Source organism: Anolis carolinensis, unplaced genomic scaffold (assembly GCF_035594765.1).
Source record: "Anolis carolinensis isolate JA03-04 unplaced genomic scaffold, rAnoCar3.1.pri scaffold_7, whole genome shotgun sequence".
NCBI lineage: Eukaryota > Metazoa > Chordata > Lepidosauria > Squamata > Dactyloidae > Anolis > Anolis carolinensis.
The window spans coordinates 15,228,802-15,245,970 of NW_026943818.1; the positions used below are offsets into that span (position 1 = coordinate 15,228,802).

Here is a 17,169-nt window from a genome sequence, read left to right on the forward strand (position 1 = left end):
TCTCCGTCGCCCTTGGGTGACGCGCTCCCCGTGGCAACGGAGCCGTTGCTAAGGCCGCCATGGACGCCACGCACCGGCCGCTCGTGGTCCCGCCGCGCCTGGGGCTCTACGCCGAGGAGAAGCGCCTCTTCCGCCTCATGCAGGTGCGAGCGGGCCTTGGGCAGCAAACAACAACAATAACAACAACAACAACAACAACATTAGGGGGCCTTTCGGGCGGGAACAAGGCCCCGAGGCCTGCTCTGGCCCTCCAGCCTCGCCTAGAGTTGCCCTCAGCGTCTTCGTCCTTGCCTATTATTATTATTATTATTATTGCCTCGGGCTATTTGTACCATTATCAAATAATACAAATAACTTAGGTGAGTAAGTTCTCATTGAAGAGAGAACTTATTGTTATCACCATTATTATTATTATTATTATTATTATTATTATTGCCTCGGGCTATTTGTACCATTATCAAATAATACAAATAACTTAGGTGAGTAAGTTCTCATTGAAGAGAGAACTTATTGTTATCACCATTATTATTATTATCATTATTATTATTATTATTATTATTGCCTCGGGCTATTTGTACTATCATCATCATCAATATATTATTCTTATTGTTATCACCATTATTATTATTATTATTATTATTATTATTATTATTGCCTCGGGCTATTTGTACTATCATCAATATATTATTCTTATTGTTATCACCATTATTATTATTATTATTATTATTATTATTATTATTGCCTCGGGCTATTTGTACTATTATCAAATAATACAAATAACTTAGATGAGTAAGTTCTCATTGAAGAGAGAACTTATTGTTATCACCATTATTATTATTATTATTATTATTATTGCCTCGGGCTATTTGTTCTATTATCAAATAATACAAATAACTTAGGTGAGTAAGTTCTCATTGAAGAGAGAACTTATTGTTATCACCATTATTATTATTATTATTATTATTATTATTATTATTATTATTATTGCCTCGGGCTATTTGTACTATCATCATCATCAATATATTATTCTTTTTGTTATCACCATTATTATTATTATTATTATTGCCTCGGGCTATTTGTACTATTATCAAATAATACAAATAACTTAGGTGAGTAAGTTCTCATTGAAGAGAGAACTTATTGTTATCACCATTATTATTATTATTATTATTATTATTATTGCCTCGGGCTATTTGTACTATTATCAAATAATACAAATAACTTAGGTGAGTAAGTTCTCATTGAAGAGAGAACTTATTGTTATCACCATTATTATTATTATTATTATTATTATTATTATTGCCTCGGGCTATTTGTACTATTATCAAATAATACAAATAACTTAGGTGAGTAAGTTCTCATTGAAGAGAGAACTTATTGTTATCACCATTATTATTATTATTATTATTATTATTATTATTATTATTATTATTATTGCCTCGGGCTATTTGTACTATCATCATCATCAATATATTATTTTTATCACCATTATTATTATTATTATTATTATTATTATTATTGCCTCGGGCTATTTGTACTATCATCATCATCGATATATTATTCTTATTGTTATCACCATTATTATTATTATTGTTATTATTGCCTCGGGCTATTTGTCCTATTATCAAATAATACAAATAAGTTAACAAATAACTTAGGCGAGTAAGTTCTCAGTTCTCTTCAATGAGACTCAAATTGCCTCGGGCTATTTGTACTATTATCAAATTTAATTTAAATGGTGAATAGGGCATTCTTTTTCAAACACTCTGTATAATACTAATAATTATACAATATAATAAATAGTATATATTATATATTAAGTGTAATATAATAGTTCAAATCACCTAAAATCATTTGAAACTATAAATGTGATTAAAACATGACACTTTCATGCCTGCTTTCTTGTCTGTCTCTGCAGGTCATGCTGGAGGGTTTGATGATCCACAAACCAGAAGATCCCATTGGGTTCCTGATTGAGCTGCTGATGCTGGACAATGATGACAGTGAGCGCAATTATTATTATTATTATTATTATTATTATTATTATTATTATTATTATTATTATTATCTTCCTAGCCCCATGGTGGCACAATGGGTTAAACTGCTGAACTTAAACTGCCCGGGCTGTGGCGCAGGCGTGAGAGCAAGCCAGCTGCAATTAACTGCAATGAATCACTCTGGTCATGAGTTTGAGGCCCGCTCAGCGCCTATGTTTGTTTGTCTTTGTTCTATGTTAAAAGGCATTGAATGTTTGCCTATATGTGTAATGTGATCCGCCCTGAGTCCCCTTCGGGGTGAGAAAGAAGGGCGGAATATAAATGCTGTAAATAAATAAATAAACTTGCTGTCTGAAAGATCGGCAGTTCGAATCCGGGGAGCAGGGTGAGCTTCCACTGTTAGCCTCAGCTTCTGTAACCTAGCAGTTTGAAAACATGCAAATGTGAGTAGTTCTGGGATTATGGGAGGTCCTCCCGCATCCAGATCAGCCTTAGGACTTGGACTGACGATGAATCTGGACCAAACATGAGCAATTTTAAGTACTGGCGGAGTCTGGAGGGAATTGACCCTGGACGTTGGGAGTTATAATTCACCCGCATCCAGAGAGTGCTGTGACTTCCACCGACGATGGATCTGGTCCAGACTTGGTGCACAAACCCATCCTGGTGGGATTTGGAAGGAAATCGATTTAGGGCGATGGGAGTTGTGGTTTGCATACCTCCTTATGCAGTTTCTAATGGGGCCATTCACGAAACACAGAAGCTAGCAATGCCTGTTTAGTAACGAAGAGCTGTTCTGTCACGCGCTGGGCCTGTAACTGTTGTCTTTGTATAGGACGTATACTTTATGCCCAGCGTAAAGCCAGGGCACCTCAAAGAGAGGTTGTTGAGGATTTTCCTGAAAAGGATAGTCCTTTGAGTCTTTAATGAGATAACAAAATCTTTATTATTGAACAAATAATAAATCTTCAAGGAGTCAAATGACACTAAGGTTTCCTTAATAAACTGTTGGCCTTTTCAGTCTTGTCTCCAGGGGACAGACAATTGGCTTTGGATAACTGTGCTTTCTCTATAAGAAGAAAACCCTCTTATAACCTCTCCCAGGCTGTCCATTATATGGGCCTAGCTGATGTAGGACCCACTACCGATTCCAAGTGCGTCTGGGTATCGAGTGGACCTACCAACCAAGGCTTGCAGATGTTTCAGCTGGGGTTGCGTGGATCTGTGGTGCTGTTCCCTCTCTGAGGTTTCTTTGGAAACTTTAGGGCTGTTTCCCTCAGGAGCTGTGAGGCTGAGGGGCTGTGAGCTCTTAGCCAGAACCTTTGGGACCTTTCCCCCTGGAATTTCTGTTTCTGATTCCTCGGATGTTCTTGAGATATGAAGCTTTTCTACGGGACGAGCTGGTCTACGTCCTATAGCTGAGCTTCCTTAAGTGAGACTGACTTAAAAATGGCTCCTTCCCTCCCAGAGCCCTGAACAAGGGGCGGAATAATATAATAATAATAATAAAACTTTATTTATACCCCGCCACCATCTCCCCGTGGGGACTCGGGGCGGCTCAGAACGTTACAAAAGAACCAAACTTAATGATGATGGACAGGCGGCCTGCCCTATGACTGCAAACATTAGCAGAAAGAAAATAAAGCTGGAGCTTCTGGTACAACCGTACCAGCACAGAGCGTTCCAAAATACCTCACCTGGGCATCACTACGTACCTAAGCTAGTTTATAACAACGTACAAATGTCGCTGTGTTGAGATGCTGGGACTTAGTTCTGTTGCCGGAAAAGTTGGCTGCGTGTCGCCTGGCGTCAGTCCCACAAAACCTGTACGTTTCGGGGTCTGGAAGTGGAAGAACCGAAGGGGAGAGAGCGCTTGCGTGTGCGCTTATGAACACGTCAAGCCCTTCTCGGGGGCTGTCAGAGGAGCGCCTGGGCATCCATTATTTATACGATCTCCCCCCGCCCGCCCGCCCGCCCGATCTCATTCCGCGAGGCTGTTAAACTGGCTAATTACCCCTTTTGTCAGGTGTACGTTTGGCTTCCTGCTTGTGTCTGGGGTGGCAGCTTCTCCCTGCCTCTCCGTATCCTCGTTTTCCTAATTAATGGCTTCCTTGCCGCCGCCAGCGCATTCCCCCCTCGGTAGCACCTGCGCAGAAGCCGGAGAAGCGGAGAAGCCAGACTGGCAGGCCGTCCTTTCCCGGTGTTTTGTCTCTCTGCAAATGCGTATATCCGTGCGGATGACGGACGGGGGAGCCTGGCATTTGCTTTCCTGCCGCAACAAACAGCCCCGACTTGAGATACAAACCGTTCAGCCTTAGGCAGATTAGGCTTGGCTGTGCGCAACATTGGCTGTCAGGGAGCCCTTGGCTGTCTGTCGGCACGTGGCTTTGATGTTCCCCTAAAAAACCCATCGTAAACCATTACGGGAGTTCTGTTGCGGTGTCAACAACAGCGCCTCGCCTGTCACTAGAGGTGTCCAGGGCGACGACGCTTCTGTGGATTTTGAAGCTCGAGAGACGTTGTGTTGTCGCTGCCTTTCGGGTGACGGCTGGGGAGGGCACGGTTGTCGTCGCTCCCGGTTGTGTCGCCGTTTGTCCCAGATTGCGCTTTGAAAAGCATCGCGTGTTACCTGAAACCTCTTGTTTGGTAACGGTGCCGCTCGTTCTCTCTCTTTTCATATGAAACATATAAAATACTAGCTGTGCCCGGCCACGCGTTGCTGTGGCGAAGTGTGGTGGTATGGGAAATAAAGTATTGAGGAATTGGTGGTAGTTAATAAAAATAATAATAATAATAATAATAATAATAATAATAATAATAACCCAAAATGCAGACTGTGCAAGGAAACCGACGAAACCATGGATCATATCCTCAGCTGCTGTAAGAAAATCGCACAGACAGACTACAAACAGAGGCACAACTATGTGGCCCAAATGATCCATTGGAACTTATGCCTCAAGTCCCACCTCCCAGCAGCAAAGAACTGGTGGGATCACAAACCTGCAAAAGTCTTGGAAAATGAGCACGCAAAGATACTCTGGGACTCCGAATCCAGACTGACAAAGTTCTGGAACACAACACACCAGACATCACAGTTGTGGAAAAGAAAAAGGTTTGCATCATTGATGTCGCCATCCCAGGTGACAGTCGCACTGACGAAAAACAACAGGAAAAACGCAGCCGCTATCAGGACCTCAAGATTGAACTTGAAATACTCTGGCAGAAACCAGTGCAGGTGGTCCCGGTGGTGATGGGCACACTGGGTGCCGTGCCAAAAGATCTCAGCCGGCATTTGGAAACAATAGACATTGACAAAATTACAATCTGCCAACTGCAAAAGGCCACCCTACTGGGATCTGCGAGCATCATCTGAAAATACATCACACAGTCCTAGACACTTGGGAAGTGTTCGACTTGTGGTTTTGTGAAACGAAATCCAGCATATCTATCTTGTTTGCTGTGTCATACAACGTCGTTGTGTCAATAATAATAATAATAATAATAATAATAATAATAATAACTTTATTTTTATACCCCGCCCCATCTCCCCGAAGGGATTCGGGGCGGCTTACATGGGGCCAAGCCCGATAAAACAATCAAATATCAATAACACAGCAATAAAACAATTATACCAATAAAAACATCAAAAACATCAAGGGTAAAGGTTTTCCCCTGTAGAGTAAAACCTCACTTGTCCAACATTCGCTTATCCAGTGTTCTGGATTATCCAACGCAGTCTGCCTTTTAGTAGTCAATGTTTTTGTAGTCAGTGTTTTAAATTCATTGTGATATTTTGGTGCTAAATTCGTAAATACAGTAATTACTACAGTAGAGTCTCAGTCATCCAACACTCGCTTATCCAACGTTCTGGATTATCCAATGCATTTTTGTAGTCAATGTTTTCAATACATCGTGATATTTTGGTGCTAAATTCGTAAATACAGTAATTACTACATAGCATTACTGCGTATTGAACTACTTTTTCTGCCAAATTTGTTGTCTAACATGATGTTTTGGTGGTTAACTTGTAAAATCATAACCTATTTTGATGTTTAATAGACTTTTTCTTAATCTCTCTTTATTATCCAACATATTCACTTATCCAACATTCTGCCGGCCCGTTTATGTTGGATAAGTGAGACTCTACTGTACTTTGGGCAAGAAGGGGAGCCGAGGAGGATAAGTGCCGAGAAAGCGGGTTTAAATTCTTTTTCCGCCTTGATCACCGGAGAAGGTGCTGACTGTTTGGAAGGGGAGGGGGCGGCCACCGCCTCATTCACATCATCAGCCAAGTTATGAATTTTCATGATCTTTCCTTGCAAGTCAGTTCCTGCCCAGGAGGAGATTTCAAACAAAGATGCGGGGGGGGGGGGGGGACCGGGGGGGGGGGGCTGGATCCGTCCCTTTGCGCAGAGGCACAGAACGCTTTTAATTAGTAATTGCCTCTAAAGAACTCCGTTCGGAGGGGAGCCAGGCCTGGCTTTGCAGAAGTGGCACGCGTTTAAAATAGACCCGGGTTTGTTGAAATCGCCAGCGACAGACACATCCTGGACTTGTTGTTGGCTCCTTGGCGGGTGACTCGATGGTGGAAATGTTCCTGTTTCGTGGGCCAGGAATCGAGCCAAGGGAAGCTTCCTCCCCGTTTGAGCCTTTTGAATTGGAGATGGTGGCGGGGTACAAAAATAAAATAATAATAATAATAATAATAATAATAATAATAATAATAATAATAATAATTTGAATTGGCTCCCTCTGGAAATGCCACGTCCCCAAAAGCCTCACTTGCCCGCAAACCCATTGAAACCGTGGGGTTCTAGGCCACGCAACTCCGGAATCGGGAGCCTTGACTTGCTTCTAGGAGCTGCTAAGAAGAAATCTCCGAGGGGCCCCTTCCTTGGAAAAGCCTCACCCAGGGCCCCCTCACCTGTTTGGGGCCCCAGCACACATCCCTCCATCCCTCCCTTCTTTTTCCCTCCCTTCCTAGTCCTTCCTTCCATCCTTCTCTCTCCCTTCCTTCCTTCCTTCTTTCCCCTCCTTCTCTTTCCATCTTTTCCTTCCTTCCATCTCTTTCCCTCCCTCCCTTGCCATCTTGTCCTTCCTTCTGTCTGTCCATCTATCCTTCTTTCCCTTCCTTCCTTCCTTCCTTCCTTCCTTCCTTCCTTCCTTCCTTCCTTCCTTCCTTCCTTCCATCCATCCATCCATTAATCAGGCCTATTTCCCTTCCACTCTCTCTTCCGTTCTTCTCTTTCCATTCATCCCTTCCTTGACATCTTCTCCATCCATCCATCCATCTGTTTTTCTTCCTTCCTTCCTTCCTTCCTTCCTTCCTTCCTTCCTTCCTTCCTTCCTTCCTTCCTTCCTTCCTTCCTTCTTTTGCTTTCCCTCACTTCCTTGCCATCTTGTCCTTCCTCCCTCTCTTCCTCCCTCTCTTCCTTCTTTCCTTCCTTCCTTCCTTTTCTTTCATTCTCTTCCTTGTCGTCTTCTTCCTTCCTTCCTTCCTTCCTTCCTTCCTTCCTTCCTTCCTTCCTTCCTTCTTCTTCCTTCCTTCCTTCTTTTCTTCCTTCCTTCTTTTCTTCCTTCCTTCCTTCCTTCTCCTTCCTTCCTTCCTTCCTTCCTTCCTTCCTTCCTTCCTTCCTTCTTTTCTTCCTTCCTTCCTTCCTTCCGCTGTGCCATCCTGCCTGCTGCCAACTCCGAAGCAGAAGGAAAACCAGATTTAGTACAAAGTGAGCGTTTACAGTGGCCCTGGGCAATATTAGCTCTTGATATGGTTGTGTATAATGGTACATTTCGTTTTTTATCAAACGTTTGTCCAAGAAAGCTGTGTATTAAAGCTTCGGTACCTTGGGGTTTTCCTTGTGAATTTTAAATCGCGCTCCGACTTAAACCTCAAAAGGCTCTGCAGAGAGAAAGGTTCTTTTCCTTTTCATTTCCTCCCCCCGTTTGGCTTTGAAGCGGGTTGAAGAAGTTGATTAGTGTTGGCACCGGAGCACGTTTCGGTGGCTCTGTTTATAAATAATTCCTTCCTACCAGGCGGTGGAGTTTCAAGGTGTTGAGGGCTTTTCTTTTTTAAAAAAAAAAAGAGAGAGAGAGCAAGAAACGAGAAGGAGGAATTGCGGGGAAAGCTGCACATTTTAATCAATTTACATTTGGAAAGGAATTAGGCAATAAATCCAGGCTGATGCCCCCTTTGAACGCATTCTTTTCCTAACGTTTATGGAGACTTTTCGGAGAGCTCTATAAACCCCGAAGCCTCCCAACTCGGCCAACTTTGTCGAGATGAATGATGTGTAATTTCGGGGTTCATGCATGATTCACACGCTGCGGCCGCCCGTCTTTCTGAGCCGAGATCTCAGCGCGGCCAGACTTTCCTCGGCTGGCTGTCGCGGCCACTTCCCTCCTCTCTTCAAAGTTCTGACGAAATATTATGTCTACTCACATGTTTGCAGTATCAATATGCTGCTGTGGATTTTGTGGTGCGAGCAGCCATTCATGGTCCCATAGTGATTTAAATATCTAATTACAGGAAGCAGGTGAGGTCCAATTTATCGTTCAGACCATGAGGGGTAATGCTTCTCAATTTGTGGATCCAGAAGGCTTCCCTTCTGAGGAGACTAGTTTTGATATCTGTGTAGCTAGTAGTATGAACCTTCTCTAGAGCAAAACTGTTATATGGGTGAGATTTCTGTTGGAAATGAGGGTATAGGGTGGAGTCTAAATTTTCTCTTTTCATTTTTGATCGATGCTCTTGTATTCTGATTTTCAGGGGTCTGGTGGTCATACCTATATATAATAAATCACAAGGGCATCGAATTCCATAGATTACGTTTTCTGATGAACAAGTCATGTAGTTTTTCAAACTGATCTTGATGTGCAGTGATGGATGTTGGAATTGCTTAATATTGGACGTGAGACCACAAACGTCACAATGTCCACACTTAAAATTCCCTGTGACAATATTCAGAGTGCAGCCAGGCTTTCCTCGGCTGGCTGTCGCGGCTGCTTCCCTCCTCTCTTAAAAGTTCTGACGGAATATTATGTCTGGCTGCAAAAACGGCCTTCTCGCATCAGGGGCCTCGGGCCCATCCTTCTGTGCAATCCAAAAGGCCAAAACGGCGACAACACAAAGAGGCAGGAGGAAGTTTTTGTTAACGTGGGATTTGTGTATGGATAGTATCTAAATGAAATTTGTGTCTTGCCTGTATTGCATACTGATTGCATCATCCAGGATGTGCTATAGTCTGGAAAGAGTCAATTGCTAAAAAGCAATTGTTGACCTTGATGTGTGGCTGGAACTAGGGAGTATCCAGACACAAGTGTATGTGCATTGCTGATTGCGTCTGTTCAGTTATTTATTTATTTATTTATTTGCAACATTTATACCCCGCCCTTCTCACCCGAGGGGACTCGGGGAGGCTTACAAAATTGGCAAAATGTAATGCCCAAAATGCAAACATAAAAACAAAACAATATAAACAGATCCATTAATAACATTGTTAAAACACATTTTTAAAACCTTAGAAACGTATATATAATACGTTAAAATAAAATGTGCTACTAGCACCAATATCTCACCATCTCACATTTTAATTCAAGCATCAGATTCCAATTCAGACACTAAAACTCAGGCAACAGAGAAGCAACACTATATTTTAATCAGTTTTCATAATCTCTGGGTTCTTCTCCTGAATCTTCTTCATTGTTCTGAGTTCTGAGTTGAGTCGAGATCTGTCTGCCTAGGAGTCAAGTCCTGTATTCGCCTGTCGTCTGTTTGTGTTGATTCAGTAAAACTTTGTAAATAGTTTTACCAACGTCTCTGAGTGTCTCTTCGTTCTGCGCTCCACTGATTCCATCCAACTACTGTTGTGCTGCTAATACTCTGACAGTTTTGGCGCGCAAGGCTTTCAAGGTCTGGCTGAGGCTTGTCCCCTGGGCTGAGTGGGTTGCTAGGAGACCAAGTGGGCGGAGCTTAGCCTTTAACTGGCAGCAATTGGATAAAAACAATTATTCCTCTCCCTCTAATGAGGATTTTCTTTTTCTTTTTGTTGTATGAACGTAGAGGCATGGATGAGGGGTTGTGCTGCCAAGTTTGGTGTTTCTGGGATGTGTAGTTTTGTTGTTTTGTCCTAGGCCGAAATTTCATTACCCTTTTATATATATAGACTAGCTGTGCCCGGCCACGCGTTGCTGTGGCGAAGTCTGGTGTTATGGGAAATAAAGTATTGAGGAGTTGGTGGTAGTTAAGGTAAAGGGTAAAGGTTTTACCTTACATTAAGTCCATTATAAATGGGTTATATAGCTGTGTGGAAGGGCCTTGAGTCTACACTGCCATATAATCCAGTTAAAATAAGATAATCTGTATTTTATAGGCAGTGGGGAAGAGGCCTAAATGAGGCCTAACTCTACCTGTCCCCTGGGCTGAGTGGGTTGCTAGGAGACCAAGTGGGCGGAGCTTAGCTTTCTAACTGGCAGCAATTGGATAAAAACAATTATTCCTCTCCCTCTAATTAGGATTTTCTTTTTATTTTATTTTTGTTGTATGAACGTAGAGGCATGGATGAGGGGTTGTGCTGCCAAGTTTGGTGTTTGTGGGATGTGTAGTTTTGTTGTTTTGTGCTAGGCCGAAATTTCATTACCCTTTTATATATATAGATTGTGCGATTGTTACAGTAGAAACGAGGTTTGGACATTTCCTCCTTCTGTCGATTCTTGCGTTGTTTCCTCTATGGCCACTCCAGTGACAAATCAGATTTCTTCCTGATTAGAAACGTATCCATTTTTAGAGGAAATTACCGCAACTCAATTAACAAACGGTGCAAATTACAAAAGTTATAGCAGTCCCTACGCTTGAGCAGTCCCTGCCCTCGATTTCTGTTTGCCGTTGGGTTATTTCGGCCCACGAAAGACAAACGTCATTTGGGCCAAGTTTCCGATCGCGTCGGATTATCTGAAGTTTCTTTGCGTTACCAAACTCCCTCCCGACTTGAGACTTGAAGAGCGAACTCGCATTGGGAAGAGGTTTTTAAGGTGTTTGCGTTCCTTGCCATGTATAATTGATGAAAAGCATTTTGGATTTTGCTCGAGATCTATCTTAAGAACCTCTGTAACTGCCTGAAATGTTTTTTTGAGGATATTTTTAATTGGAAGGGACTCGTTTTTCAGGGTTTTTTTTTTGTTTTGATAAAAGGATCTTCGAGTCATCTGCATAAATGCGTTGTTTGTTTTGCGTTCCTCGTGCTTTATGCGATTGCGGCGCTTGCGTTTCCGAGCCGTCCCTTCCCGATCTGCGCACCTGCCTCCGTCTTGGCCGGGAGCTCTCCTTGGCCTTTTCGGGAGGGCTCCGCTTCAATTAAATTTCCTGCCCTTAATTAAACCATTCCCTGCCTTAATCCGACTTGGCGAGGCGGCCGCTTCATTGCGCTGGGACCTTCTCCCATATTTTAATCATTAAGGCCGCTCCTCAAGACGGGAGCGCCAATTAGAACCCCACTCACGTCCAGCTAACGAAGGAGGAGGAGAAGGACTGCTGGACTCGCGCAGCTGGGCTTCTTCTGTCCTCCCTCCTCCCTTGCTTTCTTCTTCCCTTCCTTCCTTCCTTCCTTCCTTCGGCCTTTCATCTTGCTCTCAAGCCAAAGAGGCAGAGCAGGGAGAAGCGGATAGCAGGGGAGAGGGCTGCAGACAAAATTATTATTATTTATTTCCCTCATTTCTATCCCAAAAGCCCTCCATTTCTTCCTCTTCGAACTCCGCAGCACTGCTGGTCACAGCTGACCTCCAATTAGAACGCTCAAGGGCCAGGGCTTCCCAGTTCTCAGTGTCTAAGCCACAGCTTTGAGGCCATCTTTCAATCTCTTTTCCTGCCCATCAACATTACGTTTCCCGTTCATGAGTTTGGAGTAGAGCAGCTGCTTTGGGAGACGGTGATTTTTGGGCATTCGGACATGGCGTAGGAGCATTGCTACAGTGCTGGTGGTCTTTGCTTCCTCAAGCACGCTGACATTTGTCCGCCTGTCTTCCCAAGAGATTGGCAGGATTTTTCTGAGGCAACGCTGATGAAAACGCTCCAGGAGTTGGGTGTGATGTCTGTAGACAGTCCACGTTTCGCAGGCGTAGAGCAGGGTTGGGAGGGGAATGGCTTTGTAAACAAGCACCTTGGTATCTCTACGGATGTCCCGGTCATCAAACACTCTCTGCTTCATTCTGAAAAATGCTGTGCTCGCTGAGCTCAGGCGGTGTTGTATTTCAGTGTCAAACATTCTCTGCTTCATTCTGAAAAATGCTGCGCTCGCAGAGCTCAGGCGGTGTTGTATTTCAGTGTCAAACATTCTCTGCTTCATTCTGAAAAATGCTGCGCTCGCAGAGCTCAGGCGGTGTTGTATTTCAGTGTCAAACCCTCTCTGCTTCATTCTGAAAATTGCTGTGCTCGCAGAGCTCAGGCGGTGTTGTACTTCAGTGTCAAACACTCTGCTTCATTCTGAAAAATGCTGCGCTCACAGAGCTCAGGTGGTGTTGTATTTCAATGTCAAACACTCTCTGCTTCGTTCTGAAAAATGCTGTGCTCGCAGAGCTCAGGCGGTGTTGTACTTCAGTGTCAAACACTCTCTGCTTCATTCTGAAAAATGCTGCGCTCGCAGAGCTCAGGCGGTGTTGTATTTCAGTGTCAAACACTCTCTGCTTCATTCTGAAAAATGCTGCGCTCGCAGAGCTCAGGCGGTGTTGTATTTCAGTGTCAAACACTCTCTGCTTCATTCTGAAAAATGCTGCGCTCGCAGAGCTCAGGCGGTGTTGTATTTCAGTGTCAAACACTCTCTGCTTCATTCTGAAAAATGCTGCACTCGCAGAGCTCAGGCGCTGTTGTATTTCAGTGTCAAACACTCTCTGCTTCGTTCTGAAAAATGCTGTGCTCGCAGAGCTCAGGCGGTGTTGTATTTCAATGTCAAACACTCTCTGCTTCATTCTGAAAAATGCTGCGCTCGCAGAGCTCAGGCGGTGTTGTATTTCAGTGTCAAACACTCTCTGCTTCATTCTGAAAAATGCTGCACTCGCAGAGCTCAGGCGCTGTTGTATTTCAGTGTCAAACACTCTCTGCTTCGTTCTGAAAAATGCTGCGCTCGCAGAGCTCAGGCGCTGTTGTATTTCAATGTCAAACACTCTCTGCTTCATTCTGAAAAATGCTGCGCTCGCAGAGCTCAGGCGGTGTTGTATTTCAGTGTCAAACACTCTCTGCTTCATTCTGAAAAATGCTGCACTCGCAGAGCTCAGGCGCTGTTGTATTTCAGTGTCAAACACTCTCTGCTTCGTTCTGAAAAATGCTGCGCTCGCAGAGCTCAGGCGCTGTTGTATTTCAATGTCAAACACTCTCTGCTTCATTCTGAAAAATGCTGCGCTCGCAGAGCTCAGGCGCTGTTGTATTTCAATGTCAAACACTCTCTGCTTCATTCTGAAAAATGCTGTGCTCGCAGAGCTCAGGCGCTGTTGTATTTCAATGTCAAACACTCTCTGCTTCATTCTGAAAAATGCTGCACTCGCATGGGCTCTCCTCCTCTCTTCCAGCCGCAGGAAGACCTGTCCTGGAGGCAGGAAGGCAGGTGGAGGGCGGAATGTATGGGTCCAGGAAGGGAAGAAGGAAGGAAGGAAGGAAGGAAGGAAGGAAGGAAGGAAGGAAGGAAGGAAGGAAGGAATACAACAACGGATGAACAGAAGGAAGGAAGGACAGAAGGAAGGAAGGAGGAGGCAAGGATGGAGCCCTAGAAGCGGCAATGAAACCACCTCCACCCTCCTTTATTTTGCTGCCCAGAGCTTCATGTGCCCATTTTATCTAAAAAACTGACGTGTTTGTCTTTTCCTTCCACTTCCAGCTCCAAGGATCCTTCTCCTCGGCCCTCCTGCCTCTGGGAAAACTACCCTGGTAAGTCTCTCTATGGGTGTGTTTTGGAGGAAAGAAAGGCAAAGAGCCTTATTACTATTACTATTATTATTATTATTGACACAACGACGTTGATAGATATGCTGGGTTTCGTTTCACAAAATCACAAGTCGAACACTTCCCAAGTATCTAGGACTATGTGATGTATTATTATTATTATTATTATTATTATTATTATTATTATTATTATTATGATGACACAGCAAACAAGATAGATATGCTGGGTTTCGTTTCACAAAATCACAAGTCGAACATTTCCCAAGTATCTAGGGCTATGTGATGTATTATTATTATTATTATTATTATTATTATTATTATGACACAGCAAACAAGATAGATATGCTGGGTTTCGTTTCACAAAATCACAAGTCGAACACTTCCCAAGTATCTAGGACTATGTGATGTATTATTATTATTATTATTATTATTATTATTATTATTATTATTATGATGACACAGCAAACAAGATAGATATGCTGGGTTTCGTTTCACAAAATCACAAGTCGAACATTTCCCAAGTATCTAGGACTATGTGATGTATTATTATTATTATTATTATTATTATTATTATTATTATGACACAGCAAACAAGATAGATATGCTGGATTTCGTATCACAAAAGCACAAGTCGAACACTTCCCAGGTGTCTAGGACTGTGTGATGTATTATTATTATTATTATTATTATTATTATTATTATTATGACACAGCAAACAAGATAGATATGCTGGATTTCGTATCACAAAATCACAAGTCGAACACTTCCCAAGTGTCTAGGACTGTGTGATGTATTATTATTATTATTATTATTATTATTATGACACAGCAAACAAGATAGATATGCTGGGTTTCGTTTCACAAAATCACAAGTCGAACACTTCCCAAGTGTCTAGGACTGTGTGATGTATTATTATTATTATTATTATTATTATTATTATTATTATTATTATTATGACACAGCAAACAAGATAGATATGCTGGGTTTCGTTTCACAAAATCACAAGTCGAACACTTCCCAAGTGTCTAGGACTGTGTGATGTATTATTATTATTATTATTATTATTATTATTATTATTATGACACAGCAAACAAGATAGATATGCTGGATTTCGTATCACAAAATCACAAGTCGAACACTTCCCAAGTGTCTAGGACTGTGTGATGTATTATTATTATTATTATTATTATTATTATTATTATTATTATGACACAGCAAACAAGATAGATATGCTGGATTTCGTATCACAAAAGCACAAGTCGAACACTTCCCAGGTGTCTAGGACTGTGTGATGTATTATTATTATTATTATTATTATTATTATTATGACACAGCAAACAAGATAGATATGCTGGATTTCGTATCACAAAATCACAAGTCGAACACTTCCCAAGTGTCTAGGACTGTGTGATGTATTATTATTATTATTATTATTATTATTATTATTATTATTATTATGACACAGCAAACAAGATAGATATGCTGGATTTCGTATCACAAAATCACAAGTCGAACACTTCCCAAGTGTCTAGGACTGTGTGATGTATTATTATTATTATTATTATTATTATTATTATTATTATTATTATTATTATGACACAGCAAACAAGATAGATATGCTGGATTTCGTATCACAAAAGCACAAGTCGAACACTTCCCAGGTGTCTAGGACTGTGTGATGTATTATTATTATTATTATTATTATTATTATTATTATTATGACACAGCAAACAAGATAGATATGCTGGGTTTCGTTTCACAAAATCACAAGTCGAACACTTCCCAAGTGTCTAGGACTGTGTGATGTATTATTATTATTATTATTATTATTATTATTATTATTATTATGACACAGCAAACAAGATAGATATGCTGGGTTTCGTTTCACAAAATCACAAGTCGAACACTTCCCAAGTGTCTAGGACTGTGTGATGTATTATTATTATTATTATTATTATTATTATTATTATTATTATGACACAGCAAACAAGATAGATATGCTGGGTTTCGTTTCACAAAATCACAAGTCGAACACTTCCCAAGTGTCTAGGACTGTGTGATGTATTATTATTATTATTATTATTATTATTATTATTATGACACAGCAAACAAGATAGATATGCTGGATTTCGTATCACAAAACCACAAGTCGAACACTTCCCAAGTGTCTAGGACTGTGTGATGTATTATTATTATTATTATTATTATTATTATTATGACACAGCAAACAAGATAGATATGCTGGGTTTCGTTTCACAAAATCACAAGTCGAACACTTCCCAAGTGTCTAGGACTGTGTGATGTATTATTATTATTATTATTATTATTATTATTATTATTATTATTATTATTATTATTATGACACAGCAAACAAGATAGATATGCTGGATTTCGTATCACAAAACCACAAGTCGAACACTTCCCAAGTGTCTAGGACTGTGTGATGTATTTTCGGATGATGCTGCAGATCCCAGCAGGGTGGCTTTTTGCAGCTGGCAGATCGTGATTTTGTCAATGTCTATTGTTTCCAAATGCCGGCTGAGATCTTTTGGCACGGCACCCAATGCGCCGATCACCACCGGGACCACTTATTATTATTATTATTATTATTATTATTATTATTATTTTATTATGACACAGAAAACAAGAGATATATGCTGGATTTCGTATCACAAAATCACAAGTCGAACACTTCCCAAGTGTCTAGGACTGTGTGATGTATTATTATTATTATTATTATTATTATTATTATTATTATTATTACTACTACTCTACTCTACTACTTATTACAAACTACTCTAGTTTGTAGTACGGTTTTCTTATACTGATTTTTTGTCTGCTGTGCTTTGAGGAGTTTCTGGTTTTTGACTTCAATCAAAGCATTATTATTATTATTATTATTATTATTATTATTAATCGAGTTTGGACATCAAAGAATGTATGTGTGTTTTATGACCTAGCATACATGAGCCCTATATATATGTGGGACTTTATGTAGCATCCTGTGATCCAAACAGTGAACTGTGTGGTAGCTGTAGAAGCTCCTGTGTGTCTTGGAGAATTCTTCCTCTTCCTTTTCCTCTTCCTGCAGGCGATGTGGCTGAGCAAGCACCTGTCGGTCCCGTGGCTCTCGCAGGAGACGCTTCTGGCCAGCGATTGGTCCTCCCTGACAGCCAGCGCACAGGAGTTCCAGGCCAGGAAGGAGGTAATAATAATAATAATAAGAAGAAGAAGAAGAAGAAGAAGAACTGG

The 17,169-nt window shown here is 41.5% G+C and overlaps 1 protein-coding gene across 1 annotated transcript in view; it reads left to right on the top strand.

The window, feature by feature from the left end:
• Nucleotides 1–5: 5 nt before the first annotated feature.
• ak8 (adenylate kinase 8) overlaps nucleotides 6–17,169 on the top strand; it is a 67,147-nt gene continuing 49,983 nt past the window's right edge. Inside the window, exons 1-4 of the mRNA XM_062959188.1 lie at nucleotides 6–143; nucleotides 1,919–2,003; nucleotides 13,853–13,902; nucleotides 17,009–17,122. Coding sequence (XP_062815258.1) covers nucleotides 60–143; nucleotides 1,919–2,003; nucleotides 13,853–13,902; nucleotides 17,009–17,122 — 333 coding nt within the window. The 5' untranslated portion in view covers nucleotides 6–59. The remainder of the gene's footprint in view (nucleotides 144–1,918; nucleotides 2,004–13,852; nucleotides 13,903–17,008; nucleotides 17,123–17,169) is intronic.